The 26,255-nt window shown below is 36.3% G+C and overlaps 1 protein-coding gene across 4 annotated transcripts; it reads left to right on the forward strand.

Moving 5' to 3' along the window:
- The first annotated feature begins 306 nt into the window (after positions 1 to 306).
- On the forward strand, positions 307 to 21,213 carry LOC107878110 (protein ACTIVITY OF BC1 COMPLEX KINASE 7, chloroplastic). Of its 4 annotated transcripts, none has more exons than XM_016724995.2 (18): positions 308 to 519; positions 2,243 to 2,816; positions 2,981 to 3,124; positions 3,261 to 3,386; positions 3,626 to 3,713; positions 3,791 to 3,884; positions 6,013 to 6,106; positions 6,473 to 6,527; positions 6,615 to 6,706; positions 6,821 to 6,991; positions 17,642 to 17,698; positions 17,822 to 17,905; positions 19,168 to 19,252; positions 19,488 to 19,549; positions 19,635 to 19,709; positions 19,807 to 19,911; positions 20,082 to 20,223; positions 20,313 to 20,668. In XM_016724995.2, exons 2-18 carry the CDS (start codon positions 2,256 to 2,258, stop codon positions 20,384 to 20,386), a joined length of 2,109 nt encoding a protein of 702 aa, XP_016580481.1. In that variant the 5' UTR covers positions 308 to 519; positions 2,243 to 2,255; the 3' UTR covers positions 20,387 to 20,668. The 4 variants fall into 4 exon arrangements, with proteins under 4 accessions (XP_047271256.1, XP_016580481.1, XP_047271257.1 ...); XM_016724994.2 differs by having other exon boundaries at positions 309 to 542; XM_047415300.1 differs by lacking the exons at positions 20,082 to 20,223; positions 20,313 to 20,668 and adding an exon at positions 20,722 to 21,213 and having other exon boundaries at positions 307 to 542.
- The last annotated feature ends 5,042 nt before the right edge of the window (positions 21,214 to 26,255 follow it).

Consider the following 26,255-nt stretch of genomic DNA (forward strand, 5'->3'; position numbering starts at 1 on the left):
CATGCTTAAAAGATATTAAATTTAATTATTATATTTATCTTTATTATTTAAATAAATATCTTATTTAGTGTAATATTTGAACTGATCAAAATGAGGTACACGCGCCTAAACTAATATATATATATATATATATATATATATATATTGAGTTTTAAAGTTATTTCTGGCTGTGCTCGTGTTGATTTTTATAAATTCAAATAGTGAGAGTATGAGTTGTAAGGAGTGTAAATTAAACACGTCGGAGCATAAAGAAATTAGGTGGACAACGCAACTACAAGAAGATCCACCAATTAAAATGGTGGTGCTTATTCAATTTCCCTTTTGTCTTTTTGTTCCGCTATTGGTACGTACTAAAGAAGAAAAATGGAAACTTCATGATGTAACTGAAAAACAAACAAGAAAATATCAAAGGGAAGTACCAAGAGTGCACGCTAAAGTGTTTGCTCTTTAACCAGCTTTACTTTGAGCATTACCAGACCAAACTAAGTCACCCAGCATTGATTCTTGATTCTTGTTGTGGTGCGTCTTCTTCCTATTCCTTTGTAAGTGTTAGTGTTACTTTCTTGATATTATGAATTCTAATGCATATTTAGTAAGTGGGGTGGGGAAAGTTTGACCTCTTCTTCTTCTTTTTTTTTTTTTTCTTTTACAATTTGCTATGATGGGATTTGTATGAGAAACTTTAGAGTTGGAGTCCAAGATTGACTTTTTTACTAACTTTTGTTGTTAGTAGAACCTATCATTCCCTTTTTATTGATTTTTACTGACTCTCAATTATTGACTAAGTTTTGCGTACTCTTCATTTTTTATGTCGGATTCTCCATAATAAACCACTTTTAGAGAATTTGATCGGCACCTGTTGACAGTTTTGAAGAGTTCGTGCAACATAGATTTATTGATGCCTATTCTTCATATTGTCATGCCATTGTCTGTTGTTTTTTGGTCAAATACAACTGTCTGCATCTTACCAAGAATTTTGTTTATTCTAGTAAGAGGTTTCCGTATCTTATATTGGAAACAACCTCTCTACCTCTAAGTAAGATAAGGTTATACTTTACCCTCCCCAAACTCTATTTTGTGGGACTACAACGAGTATGTTTTCGTTGGTAAGAAGTTTGTGTATCCATGTAGGATAAGTGTGAAATTTAATTCTAATTTGTCTTAAATGACTAAGTATTTAGTTGGGATGAAATGGTCCTGAGTAGAGAGGAATGGATATTGGTGTTAAGAATGGACCTTGGGCTTAACTCAACCTCAAAAGCTAGCTCAAGAGGTGAGGATTACCCAACTCCATATAAGCAAACCACTAGTCCATTTCCCAATCAATGTGGGACTTTTACTCACTCTAACACCCTCTCGCCCAGGCCCAACTGGTACTGGCGTGTGGACCGGGAGCCCAAAATGGGGATGGAAGTTCATATAAGAGAACCACTAGTCCATTCCCCAACCAATGTGGGACTTTTGCCCACTCTAACACCCCCCTCACGCCCAGGCCCAACTAGCACTCCCCTCACGCCCAGGCCTAACTGGCACTGGCGCGTGGATCGGGAGCCCAAAACGGGAATGGACCTGACTCTGATACTATGTCAAGAATGGACCTTGGGCCTAACTCAACCTCAAAAGCTAGCTCATAAGGGGAGGATTGCCCAAGTCCATATAAGCAAACCACTAGTCCATTCCCCAACCAATGTGGGACTTTTACCCACTCTAACAATTGGTGACTCACAAACTGATCCTGTGTTATTCGGGATTGAGGATTTCTTGATTGACTAATATCCAGACTGAATCAAAATATGTCAAGGGGATGCATAATTTAGTTCCTGGAGATAAGGTGGATGAATCAAAAATGTAAAGGGAAGAAATTTTCCACCTAGCTGCAGCCTGTAGGTATCCTGAACCATTGTGTTTGAACAAATTTGAGTGATCAAATTAAAGATAGTTTGGAAAGAATAATGGTTAAAAAGGATGCTAGTGAATGGGTAATGAAGTAAATTTTATGTCTGCATGGCCAAATTTATCACTGACATAGTTGGGCAATACTAGTATTTCTGGTTCAAATTGCTCAGAAAATGTTAGGTCTTTTAAGTGCTACCACGTACGACCTTTTTGGCATAATTACATTGTTTATCTTTACTTGATTCTGTATGCAATAGCTCTTTCTTTAATACCACCAAAAGAGTTGAAGTATGTCTGCTGCTGGCTCTAATTAACTTTTTGGATCTCTTTATTGGTTCATGTTCAGGTTTCATATCATTATGGCGGCAATTTTGGCTTCTCAAAGCTGTTATTGCCGCAGAGGAGAATTAACAAATCATGGAAGCAATGCAAACAACCTCAGTTTTTCAGGCTCAATCTCTATCCTATTTTGGTCAAAATTTGATAGACAATCTGGTAAACCATCTAGAAAGATTCACCGGCTTAAAGTGCAAATGCAACAGGCTGAGTCACCTGAAAAAGTAGGTATAAATGGTCGTCCAGTTAAAATGGTACCTACAAGTGAAATTACAAAGAGAATAGCACCATCTGTAAATGGTTCTGGGATTGTTAATGGTTCCACACAGAGAATCAATGGGGCAAATATGGTTAAGCGGGTTCCTACTCCAGCCCCTGTAAAGAAACAAAAATCTAAAGAATTTCTGCCTGCTGAAGATCTAAAGGTTTTACCTTCAGATGAAGGTTTCAGTTGGGCTAATGAGAATTATAACTCCTTCCAAAGAAGTGTAGATGTTTGGACCTTTGTCCTTTCGCTACGGGTGCGTGTTTTCTTGGACAATGCTAAATGGACATATGTGGGTGGCTTTACTGAGGATAAACAGGTTAGTTTTTCTTTTTTTCCTTATTTAACTTGAATTGATATTGAGGTTAACGCAGTACCAAGTACGGAGCAAAATTCATGCAATGCTACTCTCTTATCCTTCCTTCATCTTCTTGGATTATCTGATTTTATGAGCATTATGAGTAATAAGTTTTGTGCCTGCAGAAAGCCAGAAGACGTGGAACTGCTTCATGGTTAAGAGAATGTGTGCTGCAGCTTGGTCCTACATTTATCAAACTTGGGCAGTTATCCTCCACTAGATCTGATCTATTTCCTCGAGAATTTGTTGATGAGCTTGCTAAGTTGCAGGTATAGCTTATCTGCTTTTTGAGAAAGAGAACATCATCTCCTCAATTACTCGCACAATTGTCTTTGTATTAGTCCACACTTGAAAATGAATTGTCCGAGCATGACTTTCATTTTCTATTGCTTTGTAATCATTCAGGACAGAGTACCTGCCTTCTCCCCCAAGAAAGCAAAAGAGTTTATTAAGAAGGAGCTGGGAGTTCCAGTTGATATTTTGTATAAGGAGTTTGAAGATCAACCAATTGCAGCAGCTAGTCTTGGTCAGGTGTTTGGTTTATTCATATCTTCGTTTATATCATTGAAGTGAACTGTATCTTTTAGTCTCTGATTTTTTAAAAGATATTATCTAGTCCATGAGCTTTTGATGAAACAAAAGACCATCAACTTTGATGAACTGAAGCACAAAATGGTTACCTTTTGGATTGTTGCCAGACTTTAGCAACCTGGTCTTTCATAATACTGCAAGTAATTTGTCCTGATTTTCCGTTTGTAAAATGCTCTTAGGTGCACCGGGCTATCTTACATAACGGAGAGAAAGTTGTCGTAAAAGTTCAGAGACCCGGCCTAAAGAAACTATTTGACATTGATCTGAGTAAGTATTATACACTAAAAATGTTAGTCAAACGTGTTTACCGCTTATTGGAAGTTCAACATTTGCTTTTGATTCAGGAAATTTGAAGTTGATCGCGGAGTACTTTCAGAAAAGTGAAACTCTTGGTGGTCCAACTCGCGACTGGATAGGAATATATGAAGAATGTGCTAAGTAAGCCAGAATATTCTAATCCATGCTCTTACAAAAGCTAGATGTAATGGCAGTTGATTTAACAAGTAATTTTGTCCACTTTGTGCTATTTTACGCAACCCACTCTCTTTCTAGTCTACCTGAATATATTGAATCTTTTGTCAAAATTACAAAATCTTCCTTCTGCCAAACTAAGCTGACCTCAGATATATGGTTATTTCTTTAGCCTGATCTGACATTTTTACAAGGAATCATGTCTTATTTATGAACAACCAGTCTTTAACTATGTCTTGAACTATCTCCTGCGCTAGCCCTGAAAGAGATAAAGAACCTTATCCTCTTGCTGAATGAGATGAACAATTCTAACCTTTCCTTTTATTCTAGCTAAGGAAGTCATCTAATTGGTACTAAGAAAGTGGTGTTATATAGTTCTTGAATCCCTACTGTTACAAAAATGGGCAAAGGGTTCGAGATATATCATTTGTTTTATAACCTTACAAAAGGTCTGGAAGTAAAGGTGGAAAGGAGGTGCAAACCGAGAGGGAAAATGTTTGGTTTGGGGATGGGGGTGCCGTAGGCCTGTCCACAAACCGTACCCACCTTTTAATATTCTTGTCTTTGTCCTTCCTCCACTTATTGCTTGTAAAGAATTTAAGTAACTTCAATGAAGATTGCGGCAAAGGAACCTCTACTGGACCTAAAGCCTTAAATTGAGAACTTTAAAGGTAAATGTCAGGCGCTACTTCCTTGATGAAGTATCTCATTCCATAAAATTGAAACAAATCTGTTGTGCTTAAGATATGAGAAATAGGAGGCATATCCCTTAGTACTTAGCCAGTATGTTGATGATCTGAAAGACCTATACTTTCAAACTCATCTGTGCTTTTGGAGTTTTACTGTATTCCAATCATTGTATAAAAGTTGCATGCGGCTTTTTCTTCCAGGCTCATCTTTCCTTTTGATAATTTTTATTATATTTCAGATCAGTGTATAAAAGTTACATGTATGGTTTAATCACATAAAATATTTTAAAAATTCCTAAACATAATGGAAAATAGAAATCGCGAGTCTATAGTGGTCACTCTAAGCTAATTGTAGAGTTGCAGTTCAAGCAACTATGTCATTGACTTCAACTAATTATCTATCAAGATACTTGAAGTAATTTTTAAGTCTTATATCAATCTACTACAATTGCATATTTGCGAAAAAGTACTAGCTAATTCTTTATTCAATTCTCAGTTATATAATAAGCTTAATACCAACAAATAAATGAGGGAATGATACTTTAGTTTCTTGTTCATATGTAGAGATCGACTCTACAGTTATTGTATGCGGCTAACTTGAACTTTATCTTTCTTCTTTCTTCTTTCTTCTTGTGCATTGATGTGTCGTATGTACTTGGTCAATAAACTACAAGGTTTATACCGTACTTACTACTTAGATTCCTATATTTTCTTCTATACAAGATATCTGCTTTTTTTTTTTCCCCATCTAAATTAACTCTTTTGCACATAAAGATCATATATATATATATCTACTGCAGTCACAAATTTCATCGATTAGAAAATGCAAAAAGTATATTTTCTTGCTTACATACACCCCCTAAGATGAGAACTTTGTGTTTGCCACTGAGCAAAGTGTACGATGCAGAATTGTCATATTTAGATAAGATTGACATTCCTGACTCAACTTTTTTCCCATATACTTTGACTCCCTTTATGGTCTTTTATACTTCCTAATTTTATTCTGGCTTCAGTTTTTCACATTATGTAAAAGCAGAGGAACTTTTAGAAAGAAGTTATAGAATGAAGATTGCACGAGACAACATGGCATAGGAGCTGGTAATGGTTCAGAAGTTAAACTCCAGAATCATTCTGTTATGTGGCAGACTTTGATTCTTAGTTAGAGCTGTTTTACTTAGTTTTTATTTATCCACTGCTTATCTCCAGTATTGCCTTGTATCCACTGCTTATTTTCAGTATTCCTTTTCATAAGCTTATTGTTTATTCAGTCGCCAATAAATCACTATTTGGTTAAGATTTAATTTTATTCATCACTAAATGATGTCCAAACCCGCAACCTTCTGATAAACAATAAAGGAGTAGAATATATTTCTATCTGCTAAACTTTTTCTTCCTGAAAATTTCAGGATATTGTATGAGGAAATTGATTATATAAATGAAGGGAAGAATGCTGATAGATTTCGTCGGGATTTTCGGAACATAAAGTGGGTCCGAGTTCCTGTATGTTTCGTTTCAAGTTCCAAGACAAACAATTTATATTTTTTTGTCATTCTATTTTTTCCTATATGTTGCTTTACATTAGCAGTTAATCAGTTAGCGCTTATTTCATCAATCATTTGGTGTCTCTGTGTATTGGGGGGTGGGGGTGTTAGTTAAGTGGCAAATGCTAGTAATGGCTACATGTGGATAGAAGCAAGTTGTATGGAATAGGATTCAAGTAGAAAATAGTTGGTGCAAATAATGGTTCATTAAGTTCTCATTTTGGTAAAAGTATTTCAACAGGGATGTAAATCATATTTCTAGTACTGGCTGTTACGATGAGTTATTTCTTATATCTTATCTCTTTATTTTCCTTTTCTAATGTAGCTGGTATACTGGGACTATACAGCAACAAAGGTTTTGACTCTGGAATACGTTCCAGGTTTGTCTCTATGCCTTGTCCTTCTTTTTGCTCAATAAATACTTAATTCAATTTATCTGGCTTAAGATTCCATACCTTAATGAACAGGGATAAAGATCAACCAGTTGGATCGGATAGATTCACGGGGTTATAGTCGATCCCGAATTGCATCTCGTGCCATAGAAGCCTATTTAATTCAGGTGAGTTAGTTAATTTTGTTCTCATTCTAAAATCTTTTGAATAAATGCTAATCAGCTGCGTTAGATGTTATTCCTTTCTGTCTTATATTCTTTTCCTGACATTAACCTGTGCAGATACTGAAGACTGGTTTTTTCCATGCTGATCCACATCCGGGGAATCTTGCAATTGATGTTGACGAAGCTTTAATCTATTATGACTTTGGTATGATGGGGGACATCAAAAGTTTCACAAGAGAGAGATTACTGGGACTTTTTTATTCTGTCTATGAAAAGGATGCAAAAAAGGTTAGTCTGGTGTTTCTTTTTGTAGTTTATATAGTAGTAAAATTAGCAAGCAAATGCATTGGGCTACTATGCTCTAGTAGTCTCCATCAAGAGATCTCTTAGGTGCTTCATTCCTTCGGGTTTAACATAGCCTTTAGCCTGGTATAAATGTTATTATATGATCAACTAAATATTTGAGAATCGAGATCAAAATTCTTTCCAAGCTAAACCCGAAACAAATACTTTTGTGTCATCGCATCGTCTTTACACTGTTTGCTTTGTCCTCAAATGGAGAAAATTCTCCTTCCATTTTAACAATTGACAGTATAGTAACTCTCTGAAATAAATTATCCGAAAGATTCTGAGATATGGTGGTTTATTTTAGCTTCATATGTTTAGTTAAAGGGATCAGTTGAACATAAAGATAAGCAGCATCCCGAAATGATGTAACAGTAAAGCACTATTTTCTAAAGAGGAAGAGAAGAACTGGTAGCAGTGAACGATGATTTTATTGATTCTCTGTATTGACTTTTATAGCCTGTGTATTACGTACAAATCTGAGCAAATCTAGGTAACAGAGAGACCTACTAAATACAATCCTAAATATACCAAAGCTGGTATGTACAAAAATAATTTGAAAAAGCTGAATTAAAAAGAGAAGAGTCCCAAACTAAACAAGAGTCCTAAAGATAAATCAGCTAGCTATTATTACCCCCCCGCAAGTTGGCGTCAAGGTCTACTACTCCAAACTTGAAAAAATGTTTACTGAAAAGTGCACGGGGAAGAGGCTTTGTAAGAAGATCAACAAATTGATCAGCAGCATGTGAATGTGCAACCTCAATTTGTTTGCTCTCAACCTGCTCACGGACAAAGTGGAAGTCGATGGCCACATGCTTCATGTGGCTATGAAAGACAGGATTGGCACTAATATAAGTGGTGCTAATATTGTCACAGAGAACTCTTGGAATAACAGTCAGAGGGAACCAAAGCTCCCCAAGAAGATGGGTGAGCCAGTTAGTTTCAGAAGCAGTAGCAGCAACTGCCCGATATTCTGCCTCCGTTGTAGAACGAGAAACTGAACGCTGCTTCTTCGAAGATCATGAAATAGGAGAATGGCCAACATAGATAACATAACCTGTGGTGGAGGTGCGATCTTGAGGATCCCCTGCCCAGTCTGAATCAGAGTACGCAAATAGTCTATAATCACTCTCCTTAGCAATGAGTACACCAAATGAAGTAGTTGAACGAAGATAGCGAAGAAGTCATTTAAGAGTAACCCAATAAGACATAAGTGGTTGATACATAGCCTGTGACAATTTGCTGACAGCAAAAGCAATGTCCGGATGAGTGAAAGAAAGGTAATGAAGCTTACCAATAATGCGCTGATATAAGGAACCATCAACTAAATTATCATTAGGTGAGGGATCCTAAACAACATTAGATGTCATAGGCGTGGAAACACTTTTGCGGTTATCCATAGCTACCTCATGGAGGAGATCCATAGTGTACTTCTCGTGACAAAGGAGGAGACCACCAGAAGTACGAATCACCTCAACACCAAGAAAGTAACGAAGAGGCCCCAAGTCCTTCAGTGAAAAGCGTTGGGAGAGAGCCTCAATAATAGAACAAACACCTTGTTTGTGATAACCAGTCACTAAGATATCATCCACATAAACTAAAATATATACAATCAGCCCAAACTTATGCATAATGAAGAGCGAGAATCAGAATGTGATTTAACAAAACCTAAAGTAATGAGATAGTTTTTAAATTCAGTGTACCAAGTACGAGGAGCCTGTTTGAGACCATAAATTGCCTTCTGAAGAGGACATACGTGGTAGGATTTCTAGAATTCTCAAATCTAGGTGGCTGACGTATGCAAACTTCTTTATTAAGATGACCCTGCAAGAAGGCATTGTTAACATCCAGCTGATGAACAAGCCAGTCAAGTTGAGTAGCAATAGTCAAGATAAAACGGATAGTAGTAGGCTTAACTACCGGACTAAAGGTGGAATGATAATCAAGTCCTGGACGTTGAGTAAATCCCTGTTAACAGAACCATCAGGTTTATGTTTAATGCGAGATAGCCACTTACAATCCACCACATTTTTGGAAGAATCATAGAATCACATGGAACTAAATCCCAAGTATGGTTGCGAATAAGAGCATCAAATTCAGCTTGCATTGCAGAATTCCATTGGGGAATTAGCTTGGCTTGGTTATAGGTTGTGGGGATTTTTGGAGACGGTGTAGTGGTTGTGAGAAAATAACGAGGTTTAAAGCTATTAGTATGTGATTGGGTGGTCATTAGGTATACTTTGGTGGCTGGCTGGGTTGGCCGGGGTTGGGTTGGTGGGTCAGGTTGTATAGGAGAAGGTGCTGGTTGGGGCGGGGGAGAAGCCATTTGTGGCTGATTTTGTGCCAGAGCAGATGGATTGTGAGGAGGATGTGGAGTTTGGCTAGGAATGGGTTCTCTTTCACATCTGCGATACATGATAAGTGGTTGTGAGGGCAATGTTTGAGGTGTTGAAGAATCAGAAGTAATCTGTTATTGTGGAGCTTGTGTGGTGGGTGAAGGAGTGGAAGTTGAGATTTGAGAAGAAGGAATGTTACCTGATTGTGGAGAGACGCTATCTGAAGTGGAGGAGATAGTTTGTAGGCGTTGAGGGGCCGTGGACAATGTAGTTACTGGCGGGGGGAGTTGATAGGAGGAATGCGAAATTGAATGAGTGTCCTCCTTGGGTTGTTGTTCAACAAGAATAGTATCCCAAGAAACATTTAACTTTATTTTTAAATTTGAAAAATATATTTTGAAAAGGAAAATTGTCTTCCAAAAAGATCACATCCCTACATAAATGTAATTTGGAGTTAACTGGATCAAAACACTGATGGCTATAATATTTATTAGAAAATCCTAAATAAACACATGGTGTGGATCGAGATTCTAATTTATTACGGGAATAGGGTTTGAGCTATGGGTAGCATAAGCATCCGAAAACCTTGATGGGATTATAGTTAGGCACGACCTGAAATAAGATTTCAAAAGGTGATTTATTTTGTAGATTGGATGTAGATATCCTATTGACCAAATAAATAGCTTGATGACAGGCATAACTCAAAAAGGTTGAAGGTAAGGATGCTTAGTGTAGTAAAGTGCGGGCTGTCTTGATGACACGCCGATGTCGGCATTCAACTAAAGCTAACATTTGTGGTGTATATGGGGGACACTAAGTGTTCAATTCCATGTGTTTTTAGATAGGAATCTAATTTTGAAATTTTCCACCACCATCAGTGTAAAACGATAAAATTTTTGTTTAAAAATGTCTTTCAAGCATGGGATGTATAGTTTTGAAGATTTCCAGGACTTCTATTTTTTCTTTGATTGTGAATAACCACATATATCTTGAAAATTGATCGATAAATAAAACATATTATCATTTTTTGTCGATCGATATTACCGGAGACGACCCCCACAAATCACTGTAAATTAAATTTAATGGACTGAAATTGTGCAAAGAACCTTTTGAAAAAGGCATCCTGTGGCTTTTATTAGAATAGCACAATTACAAACAATATTAGTTTTGGAACCAATAACTGGAATGAAAAAATCATGCAAAAATTTATTTAGAACTTGGTGATTAGGGTGGCCTAATCGTTGATGCCACAGGTTGTATGAAACAGCGACATTGCATTTTGGTGGACCATCAACATCCCTCGATGTCCACTCATACAACCTGTTTTTACTCCATCCGCGAGCCAATGGCGCCCCCATGGTCAGATGCTTTACAAGATAAGAGAAAGAAAAAATTTCATAGATGAGTTATTATCTTGACAAAATTTAGAGACAGAGATTAAATTATTCTTACTAGCTGGAGAGCAAAGGATATGTTGAAGCTGAGATTGGTGATTTCATGCATTAAAATTCACATTATGAGTATAAGAGATTGGAATGGTATTACCATTACCCATGACGATCTCCTCCGAATCGTGGTAGTTCTGTGTGTCTGAGGCTATATGGTGGGTGGCACCACTATTAATGATCCATGGAGTTGACTGATTTTGGAGGCTTGTAGCATAACTGCCACGTGCTTGAAGATGATTGTGAGAGCGTGTCCGACATACACTAGCAGTATGTCCTCTTCGATCATAGAGTTGGCAGTAGAGGTGGTTGTAAGATTGTTGTTGATTCTTGCGCTGAGGTTGCTAATTGTTACGCGAGAATTGATAATTATTTTGTTGGTTTGGAGCATTTGATCGTCGATTATTGTTTTGGTGATTGGTGGAGCCTTGACGTGTAGGATTGGAAGTAGTTCCCTGAGCAATGTTGGTAGTGATTGAAACAAAAGGTGTCTTTTTGGCTTCCTCATGCTGCAGGAAAAGCTCATGATCAAGGAGCTTTTCATATAGTTCTTCATAGGGGATTGTTGAATCTCGAGTTCGGACAGCGACTGGAAGTTCTCAAAATTCTGATCCAAGGCCAGCGAGAATCTCGAAAATTAATTCTTCATTGGATACGGGGGATCTAGCAGTGGCAAGTTAATCATAAAGAGACCGAACTTGATAGAGTTAGTCTGCAACAGGGAGAGAGTCTTTGGAAACGCGGGCTAGACTGTCTCTAAGACTAAAAATACGAGTTTGAGACTTATTTGCATAAGCAGTATGCAAGGCGTCCCAAGCGACTGTACTGCAAATGGTACTTTTGCATTTGTAGCAGAAGTGACTTTACTGCCAATGGTCGCATCCACAGTTGTCAAGATAGCATTTTGTTTAAGCTGATCTTGTTGAAGCCGGGAAACATACTTAGGATTGGGTACTTCTAGGTTGTTTTCAAATATAGTTTTGGAGGGGGTTGGTATCGATCCATCAAGATGACCAAAGAGGTTGTGTCCACGCATAAGCATGGACACCTGCGCCTTCCACGACGAAAAGTTATGACTACCAGCTAGTTTGATGGGGAGTTGAGTAACCGGATTGAACTGGTCAACAGTCTTTGAGTTGGGGATGTTGTCGGCATTGACGATGCTTGTATTTGGGTCCATTTAGGCATGAGGTGTTTGGGTTTGGAAAAATAGAAAAGAAAAGAAAAGAAAAAAAAGGATCAAGCTTGTTAAAGCTATAGATCTCTGATACTATAAAGAGGAAGAGAAGAACAGATAGCAGATGACCGATGATTTTATTGATTCTCTGTATTGGCTTTTATAGCCTTTGTATTACATACAAATTTGAGCAAATCTAGGTAACAGAGAGACCTACTAAAATACAATTCTAAATATACCAAAGCTGATAAGTACAAAAATAATATGAAAAGGCTGAATTAAAAAAAGAAGTCCTAAAGATAAATCAGCTAGTCGTTGTTATTTTGCTCAAACATGAGCATAATTTCCATCCCAGGAGAGCGTGCTACATGAATTCATTTAATTCTAATGTTATTACAATGCCATAGAGAATCATAAAGTAGTTGTATTTATGGAGGTTGGACAGTGACGGATAATTTAGAAGTGATAAAATGTATATTTTAAAAATAGTTACTACCCAAAATTTCTTGGACTGAGTCTAATTAGTTACTTTCAGTTTTTGACTCTCGTGGTGAACAAATTGAGGTCTTATAAGGCAATCAACCTTCTGCCCATGCTCCATGTTGCGTTTATTGGCGCATACATCGTATCTTGGAAGATATCTCATGATTGATCTTCCCTATCTCAGTAGATTTTCCATATCTCAGTATCCCATAGTGATTTAGTTTCTATTTAGGAGAAGATACAATTCTTTATTAGTTGATTCTTTACTTATTTAGTTTGTATTCTCTTGTATATATACACATACATATCAGTGAAATCAATAGAAGCTTTTATATACTTTACTCATCTTTACATGGTATCAGAAGCCTCAGTATACTCTAACGAGTAAGATTTCTTTTTCTCTCCCACCCATTCTCCACAAATGGCAGACACTCCTCGAGTTGTTAATACTGACAACAACGTCAGCCCGATGGTTGTTCAATTTAACCCTGCGTCCTAATTGCCCATTAAATTACTTGGCAGCCACAATTTTGCAACGTGGAACGCATGGTCATGATCTCTATGGTCATCTTGATGGGTCTACACCTTCCCTATCTCGCACTGTCACAACTGGCACAGTCCCTAGTGCCAATCCTGAGTTTACTCTTTGGTTTCGACAAGACCAACTCATTCAAAACGCACTTATGGCATCTGTTGATCCAACAATTGCAACAACTGTTGCAGCGGCTACCTCAGCAAAGACAGCCTCAGATGCACTGCGCATCGCCTATGCGAACAAGTCCCAAACCAGAATTTTCAGTCTGCGTGATCGACTTATGCGTCTGATCAAGGAATCCCAACCAGTCACCGGATATTTGCAAACTATTCGATCTATTTCTGACGAACTCTCTACTGTTGGGGCTCCGGTCTCCAACTCTGAACTTATTGTCAAGATCCTTAGTGGTTTGGGTCCAGAGTTTCGTGAGATATCTGCTGCCATCCGTGCTCGTGACTCCACTATTACTTGTGAAGAACTCGAAAAGCTTCTGGATCATGACCTTTTCCTTCGACATGAAGAGTCAAAAAAAGTTCCCAATCAGATTACTGCTGTTGCTGCTGCTACCTCTGCTGCTACCTCCAACAAGCTTGGTACTTCGAACAATCACACCAATTGTCGCCCTAGCAATAACAATGGCAACAACCAACAGTGGCGGTCCAACAATCACTTTACTTCACCCAATCCACGGCGATCTTCGACCACCACCAACTCTTCTAATGGTGTTCACTATCAGTTATGCAACAAACCAGGTCATGTTGCAAGTGTTTGTTGATCGAAATCTCACAATCACTTTGAGGCGAAAGCCAATTGTGTTTAAGGATTACGGGCATCAAAAAATCCTTGGATTCTAGACTCTGGCGCGTCTCATCACATCACTGCCGAACCTTAAAATTTGCAGCCATACAATGGGATGGAGTAGGTCTCCATGGGTGATGGTAAAAAAATACCAATAACTCACACTGGTTCAACTCAATTAAATGCATCAAATAAATCTTTCAAACTCTCTGACACTCTTTGTGCTCCTAGCATTAAACGCAATTTACTCTGTCTCTAAATTTTTTCAAGATAATCTAACCTCTCTTGAATTCTTTCCCTTTCATTTTTTTGAGAAGGACTTGAAAACGCGGACTCCGTTATTGCACAGTCAGAATAAGGACGGTCTCTATGAGTGGCCAAATTTACCCTCCATGTCTTCTCCTCAAGTGCATTTGACCTCCACCAGCATATCCACTTCTACTTGGCATAGTCGGTTGGGTCATCCTAATGCAAGTGTGTTAAATTTTCTTTTGAATAAATTCTCGCTACCTTGCTCGCGTGAAAAAAAATTCAGTTTGTAATTCTTGTTCCTCAAATAAGGCTCATCGCCATCCTTTTAAACACTTTAGTTTGTCAAGTACCAAACCATTTCAAACAATATTTAGTGATTTATGGGGTCTTTCTCCAGTTCAATCGATTGACAAAAAATTATACTATTGTATTTTTGTGGATCAGTATACCCGATGGCTTTACACATTAAAGAATAAAAGTGAGGTTACAGACCTTTTCAAAAACTTTCAAACATTAATTGAACGTCGTTTTAATACGAAAGTTCTTTCTTTCTATACCGATGGTGGTGGCGAATATAAAAGTCTTGATCCATACCTAAGATCTCAGGGTATTGAACATTTTTTATCCCCTCCATACACCCCTTAAACAGTCAGACGTCATAGACATATTATTGAGACGGCTCGCACTTTACTTCATGAAGCTTCACTTCCATCGACTCTTTGGTCTTTTGCTTGTCAACATGCAGTTTATCTGATAAATCGCTTGCCAACCTCACTTTTACAAAATAAATCACCTTTTCAAATGTTGTTTGATCATAATCCGGATTACCATTCCTTAAAAAATTTTGGGTGTCTTTGTTATCCGTGCTCAAACCTTATTCAAAAAATAAATTAGAGCCACAATCAACACTATGTGTATATTTAGGATTTTCTTTAGTTCATCATTGTCACCAATGTTTTGATCCAAAATCTTCTAAAATATATTTATCTCGTGATGTGAATTTTTTTGAAAATAATTTTCCTTTTAAAAATATATTTTTAAATATTTCTTCAACTTGCAAAGAACTTGCGTGGGAATACCCAACTGACACTACCCCAACAACATCCCCTAATTTCTCTTCTCCCATAAGTAGTGAATTACTTAACCTCATACTTATCCCAAGTTTAGATAGCAGCAACGCTCTCAAAGACACCGTCTCCTCTACCTGTGCTCCAACAGAATCTGCAAGTTCAGGTAACTCTTCTCCTCCTCCTCCTATAAATTCTGTTGTTCCGACTGATCTCTGTGAAACCCACTCTTATCCCCCATTGCCTCAATCACCAGCTTTTCCAATTGTATATAGTCGCAAAAACAAAACAATGTCATCTGCTAGCCAAAATGTCGCCTGACCCTCCACCTCACTTCCGCTACAACCTCGCTTGGACCCTACTCAAGCCACAGAACCCCAACAACCTTCTGTTCCTTCTCCAAATCGTGTTGTGACCTGTTCGCAGTACAACATTTACAAACCAAAAACCATTCTTGACTTCATGGCTCACTTATCCCCCTCCATCACCCCGACCAACTTCAAACAAGCAAACAAACACCCAGAGTGGCAAAGAGCAATGAAAAATGAATTTGATGCATTATTGAATAATCAGACATGGGATTTGGTACCACATGACCCCACAAAAAACATTGTTTCTTGCAATGGTTATACAGGTTAAAAAGAAAAGCTGATGGGACAATCGATCCCTACAAGGCTCGACTTGTTGCAAAGGGGTTTACACAGCGTCATGGAGTTGACTGACATGCCATGTTCAGTCAGGTCATCAAACCAACTACTGTACGTTTGTTTCTCTCTATTGCTGTCCAACGGAATTGGCCCCTACGCTAGCTTGATGTTAACAATGCGTTCTTGCAAGGTCGTCTAGAAGAAAAAGTTTACATGTTCCAACCTCCAGGTTTTGCAAACGAGCAGTTTCCCTCAAAGGCCGTCTAGAAGAAGAAGTTTACATGTTCCAACCTCCAGGTTTTGCAGATGAGCAGTTTCCCTCACATATATGTCGTCTAAAGAAAGCAATATATGGCCTCAAGCAAGCCCCTCAAGCAAGTGGTACAATGAACTTAAGACATTTTTTCTTTATTTGGGATTTGTCAAGTCAGAATTTGATGCCTCACTCTTTATTCACAAAGTGTCAAACAATATTTTGTACGCATTGGTTTGTGTAGACGATATCATTATTATAGGGAATCACAACTCAGAGGTTAATCGGGTTATTGCTCGTCTTTCTGGGCGTTTTTCCATTAAGGATCTTGGGAATCTGAACTTCTTTCTTGGAGTGGAGGTGCTCCGAACTTCCAAAGGAATCACTTTATCACAGTCCAACTACATCAATGAAATCATCTCTGATGAAAACATGAAGGACTGTAATTCAGCAAAAACTCCAATGAGTGCCACTGAAGTGCCTCAACTACATGATGGAGCGAAACCAACTGATGCTACTCGCTACAGGAGAGTTCTTGGAAAACTACAGTACTTGTCTTTTACTCGTCCAGACATTAGCTTCTCTGTGAATAAATTGTCTCAATTTATGCACTCTCCATCTGAAGTGCACTGGAAAGCACTCAAACGAGTACTCAGCTATCTCCAAGGAACACTTTAGTTCGCTCTTCACATTCAAAGAGGTAATGATTTCAACCTACACATGTACTCTGACGCGGATTGGGCTGGAGATGTGAGTGATCGAGCTTCTATTACTGGCTACATATTGTTTTTTGGACAAAATCCTGTGAGCTGGTCTTCAAGGAAACAAATAACAATTGCTCGCTCATCAACTGAAGCAGAGTATCGTGAGTATCGTGCTGTTGCAAGTGCGCTGGCTGAAACCAACTGGGTGACAAATCTGCTAAAGGAATTACATGTTTCACTTCCTCAAAGACCAACCATTTATTGTGACAATGTTGGTGAAACTTATTTGTGTGCAAATCCAGTTTTTCACAGCCGCATGAAGCACATTGCTGTAGACTTTCACTTTGTTCGCAAACAAGTTCAGCAGAATCGAGTTCACATTGTTCATATTCATGCTGCAGAGCAAATTGCAGATACTCTAACTAAAGCTCTACCAAAGCCGGCCTTTGATAAACACCTATTCAAGCTAGGCTTTGCTACACAATGCCTATCTTGAGGGGGGCGTATTGGCGCATACATCCTATCTTGGAAGATATCTCATGATTGATCTTCCCTATCTCAGTAGATTTTCCATATCTCAGTATCCCATAGTGATTTAGTTTCTATTTAGGAGAAGATACAATTCTTTATTAGTTGATTCTTTACTTATTTAGTTTTTATTGATTTAGTTTTTATTCTCTTGTATATATACACATACATATCAGTGAAATCAATAGAAGCTTTTATATACTTTACTCATCTTTTCAGCGTTTACCACCTGTCACCTTTGTCATCTGCCTCAGTAACTTTTGAAGGGCATTCTTGTTTCCTTGCTTCAGCAAATTGCATTCAAATATTTTTGATTAGAGAGCTAATTCTTTATGCATATTAATAAGACAAATATTATGTCTATACAGGTTATGCAAGGGCTTATTGATCTGGGAGCACTTCAGCCTACAGGAGACATGTCAGCTGTATGTTACATATTCTGACCCCCAATCCCTGCAAAGAAAAAGGAAGAAATCACAAATGAATTTGAAGGCTTATCTAAGCCTAGCTATATATTGACACTCCTTTAAACTTTTTGTTCTTCTTAGGTGAGGAGATCTATTCAGTTTTTCTTGGATAACTTGTTGAATCAAAGACCAGATCAGCAGCAGACTTTGGCTGCAATTGGTGAGGTATACAGAATTTGCAATTTTTCTCTTAAAATATCTATAAGTTTATTAGTAATTTTGGCATCTTTTAGGATATTGAAGAGAATAACGGTGGACTATATTTGGTTCAACTATTTTTATGGTCCACTCATTTGAGAGGTGTTTATGAAGATTGACTAGTATCTCATGGCATCCCTGTTTGCTTGAAATCACTTTGTCAAGATCCTAAATCATCAAGATTTACGAAATTATATTGATATGTTTCATTATTTTGTTAAATGTGAGGGATTTGCTTTTCAATATCTTTTTTACTCACTACTATGGAACTAAAAGTTATTCTCATGGCTGAAGAAATTCTTAAATCTCATGTCCCATGCATACTTGCTTGCATTTTTCTTCGTCCACCCTTAATAGTTAGCACAACAGCGTATTAGATATAAAGAACTTGATAGGTTATTAATAGCTGTCAAAGACTAGGTAACTTAAGACGTGGCTAATAAAATGGAATCTAGTTTTACTAATTGTTAGCAGCAAACAAACTAAAAAAGCAACGAATAAGCAAAAGAATCAGCGAATGTGGACATTAATTTAATGGTTTTCTGAATCACCAGCTGTTGGCTGTTGCTTGTTGGGTTTTAATAATGTTATGAACTATTCCAATTAAGTATGGGTTGCTGTAGTGTTTTTCTTTTTAATCATCTGCCAGCATAAGGAACGAGCAAGAGGAAAAACGAAGTTGATTCAAATAAAGATTTCTCTAAGAATTAGAAATGTTCTCCTTGATTAATTACAAAAAGAATAAATGATCTTCTTTTGTTCAATCATTGAGTAGAAGGGAAAGACAAGTGGTAAACTTATTCCTCGCCTTCTAATTATAAAGCTGAGTCAAGTATGGAAGCTTATTTGATTTCATTTACATGTGTGTGTATATACAAGAGAATACAAACTAAATAAGGAAAGAATCAAGTAATAAAGAATGCTGATCTTCTCCTAACTAGAAACAAAATCACTATGATATACTAAGATATGATGGAAGATCTGCTGAGATTGGGAAGATCAATCATGAGATATCTTCCAAGATAAGATGTATGCGCCAATACTAATTAGCTTATCACTCTGTGTCCTGGAACCACATTCACTAGACTTTTCAGCTGACTTGCAAAAATGTGTACTCAAACAATTAAACCGCTGTAGCTACAATACTGAAATTTCATGAGGTAGAGCATTAGTTTCAGTTCAAACTACCTTTGCGTGTTTCACAATATAACAAGAGGAAGATAATGCAGGATTTGTTTGCTATAGCAACTGATCAACCATTCCGTTTTCCTGCAACTTTTACATTTGTGATCAGGGCATTTTCCACGCTAGAAGGTGCTCTCTCTCCCTCTCTCTCTCTCTCTCTCTCTCTCTCTCTCTCTCTCTCATTCTTATTCTGAAAAGCAAGGGAACATCCATTAGTTAAATATAAATGTCAAGATCGTTAACTTTTAACAGTGTAGACTCTTGATATTAATTCCCTTTTTGACAGTTCCATTTTTGTGGCTATGATGTTATATCCCCTTACAGATTGAACTGAATGTTTGCATCTCTTGTTGCATTCTCGCAGGGATTGGCTACATATTGGATCCTGATTTCTCCTTTCCAAAGATTGGAGCACCATATGCACAGGTTGATAGATTGTCAAACAGCTAACGTTTCAGACAATTAAATCTTAGCTCCTTTATTGTCTAAAGTTGTTCAATCTGTCCTGCAGGAACTCCTGGACTTGAGACAGAAGCAGCGCAGTGGTCCACAACTTGTTCAGGAAATAAGGAAACAGGCTGATGATGTACCCTAACAAACCTTTTCTCAACAGTTTCTTGTTTTATGATCCGATCAAATAAGCTTGAGTGATGTATATACCATCTTATGTGAAATTCTTCCAGGCACGGACATCCACCATCTCCATGCCTTACAGAGTTCAGCGGATAGAAGAGATCGTCAAGCAGCTTGAGTCCGGAGATCTGAAACTCAGAGTTCGGGTCCTCGAGGTAATTAGTCTACTAGAAATCAGTGTGGCTTGCATCAATTATTCGATTTGGTTAATGAGCTTATAGTCTTAGACAATCTATGATCTACATTAATTGTCCTTCTCTGACAATTAGTCTCATGCAAATCATTTCACTTTCCCATACTTCTTGAAAATTGTGATCTGTCGAAGTCTGAGAGAGCAGCTCGGAAAGCTACAATTCTTCAAATGGCGACCATGTACACAGTTATAGGGGGTACCCTCGTAAACCTTGGTGTCACTTTTAGCAGTCAAGGCAGTCAAATTTTTGCAAATGGATCCTTTATTGGTGCAGGTACATTTTATGGACTATCTTCAGGTTTGATGAATTTGAATTGCACTTGTTTTTGCTGCCAAAAATTGACCTTATCTTTCTGTATGCAGGTGTTTTCCTGACTCTCTTGATTAGGTCCATGCAAAGAGTGAACAAACTTGATAAATTTGAAAAAATGATTTAAGTCATTATACATTGCCTCCCTCCCACCCCTTCTTTTGGCATCATTTTTTTCTTTTTTCTTTTTGTTATTTTGTTGGGGAGAGGGAGGGGCCAGGGAGCCAAAACGTGACTTCTTGCCATATTTAGGAACCATTTTTTTTTGTGGTGCACACACATACTTGTACCAAAGTTAAATTGGGAAGGAGGATAGGAATGTTCCTTGTATTTGTAATCATGTTCATATATTTGTATAGCAACAAATAAAATTTATGCTTCAAATGAAGGAGTGCATGTATATTGCCAATTACTCTCCTGGATTACTCAATGATCCCAATGTATGGTTTTTTTTTGATTTAGTGTAGGTTGGGTAGGGGGGATGTGAAAATGATTTGATCAAACAGCTATAAGCACTTGCTCCGGTTAATACAAAATGACCTATTGCAACGCCAGCAGATGTTGAAGGCAGAATGGGTGGAGTCGTTTCGAATCCAATTGTCTCAAGATTTTTGTTATAGTTCTAACTATAGAGTGAGCAAAAAGAAAAAGAAAAAGGAAAGCTTTGTGCATTTGTGGAGCCTTTGTGTTTTGCTCAACTGCCTATGTTGTGTGTGTGTGTATATACGAGTCGATGACAAGTCTCATATCCAAATCTTTAGTGGTGCAAGTGAAGAGGAACCTGGTGAGAGACAAATCACATTAAGATTCACATGGGTTTGCCTACTCTGCAATTGTCAAAGTACTCGGCGGGGGTAGAGCTTCACCGATGAGATCAGCAAAATTTGATAGCTTCAGTTCAAAGCATGTATCTGTATTTAGAGGTTCACTCAATCTATATAAATAATTTATCAAGATACGTAATCTGCCGTCTCTAAAATCTAGAACTCAAACTAAAAATTCACTAAATTTGTTGAAGAATCACACTAGCAAACAGATCTCCTCAGGACTATACCTTGAAGTTTAAACATGACTAGAGTTGAAAAATGAAACTTCTAGCAAACATCGACAATGTTATTATTAATGTCATTTCGGCATCTCATACATCCCTCATTAATTAGAAAAGAAAGTACTCTAAGCATACGAAACCAAATAAGAGATGATGAGATTAAGAGTTTTGTGGAGAGAAACCTCATTCAGTGTGCATATATGATATAATAGGTGAATGGTAAGTCGTAAATCACCTTATGTCACGCAAGTAAAAGAAAGAATATGTAGGTGTAATATACTACAATAATTAAATTACAGTTGAAAATGTAAGAAGTGAAGAAATAAAATAATTTTCTTCTTGGCTGAGGCGTGGATATCTCGCTCTCTTGAAGGAAATTCAAGCCCACTGCGGCATAATCTACACCGATCCAGTATATCTCATGATTTGTCCCCTCCAGGATAAAACAGTCGATCAATGATGTATAAATCAAGTAATTCAGGATTAGTTGAAGAATCCAAAGCTCCACCGTAAGAACATCTTCCTTCAACACATTAAAACTCTTTTTTTATACAGTGAATATAGTTGAAGACTTAGGATATTTTCTTTATCTCAACTCTTTCTTTCACTAATATATTTACTCTCTTTTGTATAGTGAATATAGTTGAAGACTTAAAATATTTTTTTTATCTCAGCTCTCTCTTTCACAACTACATTTACTCTTATCATCTTCTTCTTGTCACTTATAATGTACTACCACTCATCTCTTTTCATATGTACTTTAATACAAGGAAGAAAATATAAATAATACAAGGAAGAAAATATCATTTATATAGATGTAGTACTCTTCCATCTAGTAAATGAGGAAGTAATGGGTATTAAGTGAGGAAGAAGAATGTTTTAGGAATTTCATATGTTATATGAGTTACAATACATAAAGAGGTAGAATAATGGTAGTAGTTACAAGAAATTTATGGTCACTTCTTACTATTAACGCATAAGATTAAAGACACAAAATAATACGGTCGATAATGGACAAATAAAGTATTAGAAGTTATAAGAGTTATCAAAATATAATGACACCACTATCTTCACTTTATGTCCATCAATTATCATGCAATTTAGTTTTAATATTAAAATACACCAACATTCCCTCACTCATTTTAATCTTCAAATAAGAAAGTTCACCAATTTAGTAGAAGGGAGACTATTGCACATAATGAACGTGTGCTCTGCATTGAACCTTCACTTAGTAAAACAACAAACTTTACTCCAGAGTTAGTAGTGGTCTCAGACTTGAACTATGATTGCTTAAGAGAAATAAAGTATCACTGCTTATACATAACAATCAAGGTGTTGACAGAAGTTTTAATATCCAGCACATAACGGCTATGTGCTATCCCCATTTTTTATGAGCGTTTTTGAGAATAAGCCCAATTCTCATAGGAGGCGGCCAACTTCCACACTCACATAGGTCAAATATTTCAAAGGTAGTCCTATAATTCTAACATCCTACTTATACGAGATACAGAATTTCATTAAGAGTTCTTAGACTTAACCTTCACAAATCATTATAGAAACAAAATGCGTTTACATCATAGGGAGGGATAAAATAATAGTGCATTCACAATAAGTCATCATATGATTTGTTCTTTCCATTGAACCTGGTTATACGATCTCTAGTCCCCAGGTTAGGTTTCCTCATATATGACTTAGAAATTTTTGAGCTTGAATTCCTTCCAGCTCGATGTGCTTCAGACCATTTTCTTGCTAAGGCATTAGTTTCAAATCTACAAGATTATCACAAAGTTGACACAATTAATATTGGTATAACATTGATCAATATGATCTCACAATATTGTGTTTTTCTTCTTATTGTCTGAATTTATCATTATAATAATAATTTATACTCTACCAATAAATTTTGGTGCTATCATAGTAACTCAAAACTAGATAAATCAATTTCTCAAAATAAAGTGATTAATTAATTCACTTTTTCACCAGTTGAAACTAAAATAATTAGTTCAACCTCCATAGTAGAGTTAGCAAATAATAATTTGCTTTTTCATTTCAACAAATGACACCAAGTTTTTTTATTCATTTTGCATCAAAAACACTTTTAAGTACAAAAGGATTTATTTTAATAGAATAAGCCACAACTATTTTTCACACAAATATATCCGATTTGCTTGTATAACCTGCTTACGTACTTTTACACAATTTCAGGTCAAGTACAACTAGCCACATATTTAATATTTTATTAGGCTAGTAAACTCTTTTTTTCACACTACTTTTACATATTTGATTCAAAAGGAGTTGTATGGCTCATACAATCAACAAAATGTATTTCACATTTTTTCTTTTTCACCATAATGTGACATGTCAAGGAAAAGTTCATCACATGATTTAGGTATTTTTCATTCCTAGAATGAAATTTATCTCACTTATTTTTTCATGTCAAAATGGCTATTTAATTTTTTCATTTCTTTAAAAACGTGCTTGTTAGAGACAAAGACATCTGCTCATATAAATAGTAATATGTGATTTATTCAAAGACTAACTATGCACTTGTAACACTTTTTTAACACATTTTCAAAAGTTCAAACATCATATTTTTCGTGATAATATTTTCTCATTTCATTAGCTCCCACTATTTCAAGAATTTGAATACCACTTTATGATCATGAAAAGTAGTATCATTTTTTCATTAAAAATTTTTGGTAGAAGGTTTTTTACCTTTCTTCTACAATAAATAGAAAAGTTTTTACCTTTTCTTCGCTTGAGTTGAGAAAGTAGAGATTACTTTACCCTTCGTCTCTTCTCTTCCATCTCTTGAAGAAACTAGTGCCGTTAAGATGTTGAGATCTCCATCTTGATATCCATTTTTTTAAAACTGTAACAAAACATGAATCTCCTTAAAATTATTGACGTAATATACCACAATGATTAAATTACAGTTGAAAATACAAAAAATAGAGAAAATAAGATAATCTTCTTCTTTGGCAGAACCGCAGATATCTCGCTCTCTGTAAGGAGATTCAAGCCCACCAAGGCATAATCTATATAGATCAAACAGTATATCTCATGAATTTTCCCTTCCAGGATACAACAGCCTATCAACGATCTACAACTCAAGCAACTCCGGATTAATTGAAGAGTCCAAAGCTCCACCATAAGAACACCTTCCTTCAACACATTAAAATTCTTTATTTATATAGTGAATATAGTTAAAGACTTAAAATTTTCTTGGTCTCAACTCTTTCTTTCACTAATATATTTACTCTTTTTTGTATGGTGAATACAATTGAAGACTTATAATATTTTCTTTGTCTCAACTCTCTCTTTCACTACTACATTTACTCTTATCATCTTTTTCTTATCACTCACAATGTACTAACACTCATCTCTTTTGATATGTACTTTAACTCAAGAAAGAAAACACCATTTATATAGGTGTAGTACTCTTTCTTCTAGTAAATGAGGGAGTAATGGATATTAAGTGAGGCAGATGAATGTTTTAGGGGTTTCACATGTTATATGAGTTACAATACATAAAGAGTTAGAATAATGGTAGTAGTTACAAGAAACTTACGGCCACATTCTTTCCACTATCTCATAAGATTAAAGACACAAAAAAATGTGGTAGATAATGGACAAATAAAGCATTAAAAGTTATAAGAATTATCCAAATATAATGATACCACTTTCTTCACTTTATGTCCATCAATTATCATGCAATTCAATTTTAATATTAAAATTCACCAACAGAGTATGTGATGCATCACATGGAACTGCCTTCTATGTCTTTGGCCAACACTTAAATTTCAGGCCATATTTTAGGAAGAACAGCAGGCCATGCAATTTCTGAGATCCTCTGTTTGTTTAAAACAATAAGCTTATTTTAATCATTTTAGGGAAAAGCTAGTCATTTTCAATTTATCTATTGTATCTTTTAATCCCATAACCATAGTCTTACTAGTAGTTGTACTGCACAACAAATATAAGGAGTACATTAGTCTTTTTGATAGATAATAATGCGTGCCATGGTAAGATGAATAGGTCAAGATCTTGAGACTTAAGAATTAGGAAAGAATCTTGATATAGAGAGAATTTCTCTCTTTAATTAACAATCTTACATAATGCAAACTTTGAGCAGCTTTCATCTCTCGCGTCCTGCAGTGTAATAACTCAATTTTTTTAATAAAGGGTAAAAGAGTAATTTAACCTATATTATTAATATTAATTATGTGAATTAAAGTGGGCAAGTCAAAAGCCAAAGCCTATTCTCTTTCTCAGCTTTCATGACTCAGTAACTGAAAGAGTAAACATATTAGGGCTCTATATTCCATTATTTTTGGGGAGAAAACAATCACCTGGTGTTGTCTAGTTTTTCTTTGTAGCTTAGACACTTGAAAAATTGAATACAAAAAGATTTGTCTACTAAATTGAGAATTTCTAGAAGACTAGTAACAAGTATCAACTTTTTCCATTATTCATGTTTTTTTTTGCTTGAATTGGAGTTGTTGTATAGGATAAAGCCTTAAGAGTAGGCTGATGGTTGAGGTACTAAATTATTGATCTTAGTGGAGTTAGAAAATGATTAATTGTTAGTGGAGTTAGGCAAACAAAAAAATATATTAGAACTTAGCAGTACCGCAACTTTTCCTATTGATTTATATTGCAACCTTGATTGCTACTACTTCTACCAAAAAAGAAATAAAATTTTTGATTTGGCGATAATTGACTAATGATGAGAGACATGTATGGCTATAGTAGTGACTCTATTAATAAGAGGATCAGATATTGGTTACAAAATTGATGTGTCTGTTAGAGCAATTCATCATTTTTGAAAGTGTTATGTTTGGATAGTGGGTTGGAATATTTTTACCTTTTCAATTCATGGTTAAGGTGTGAGATATTAAGGAGTACCAATAGGACAGAAAGTTGCGGATATTGTCATTTGACCCTG

Source organism: Capsicum annuum, chromosome 7 (genome assembly GCF_002878395.1).
Source record: "Capsicum annuum cultivar UCD-10X-F1 chromosome 7, UCD10Xv1.1, whole genome shotgun sequence".
Lineage (NCBI taxonomy): Eukaryota > Viridiplantae > Streptophyta > Magnoliopsida > Solanales > Solanaceae > Capsicum > Capsicum annuum.

Coding starts and splice junctions, on each gene's coding strand:
- LOC107878110 (XM_016724995.2), top strand. CDS start 2,256: ATGGCGGCAATTTTGGCTTCTCAAAGCTGTTATTGCCGCAGAGGAGAA. Junction 3,714..3,790: donor ACTATTTGACATTGATCTGA/GTAAGTATTATA, acceptor CTTTTGATTCAG/GAAATTTGAAGTTGATCGCG. Junction 19,912..20,081: donor TCAGAGTTCGGGTCCTCGAG/GTAATTAGTCTA, acceptor GATCTGTCGAAG/TCTGAGAGAGCAGCTCGGAA.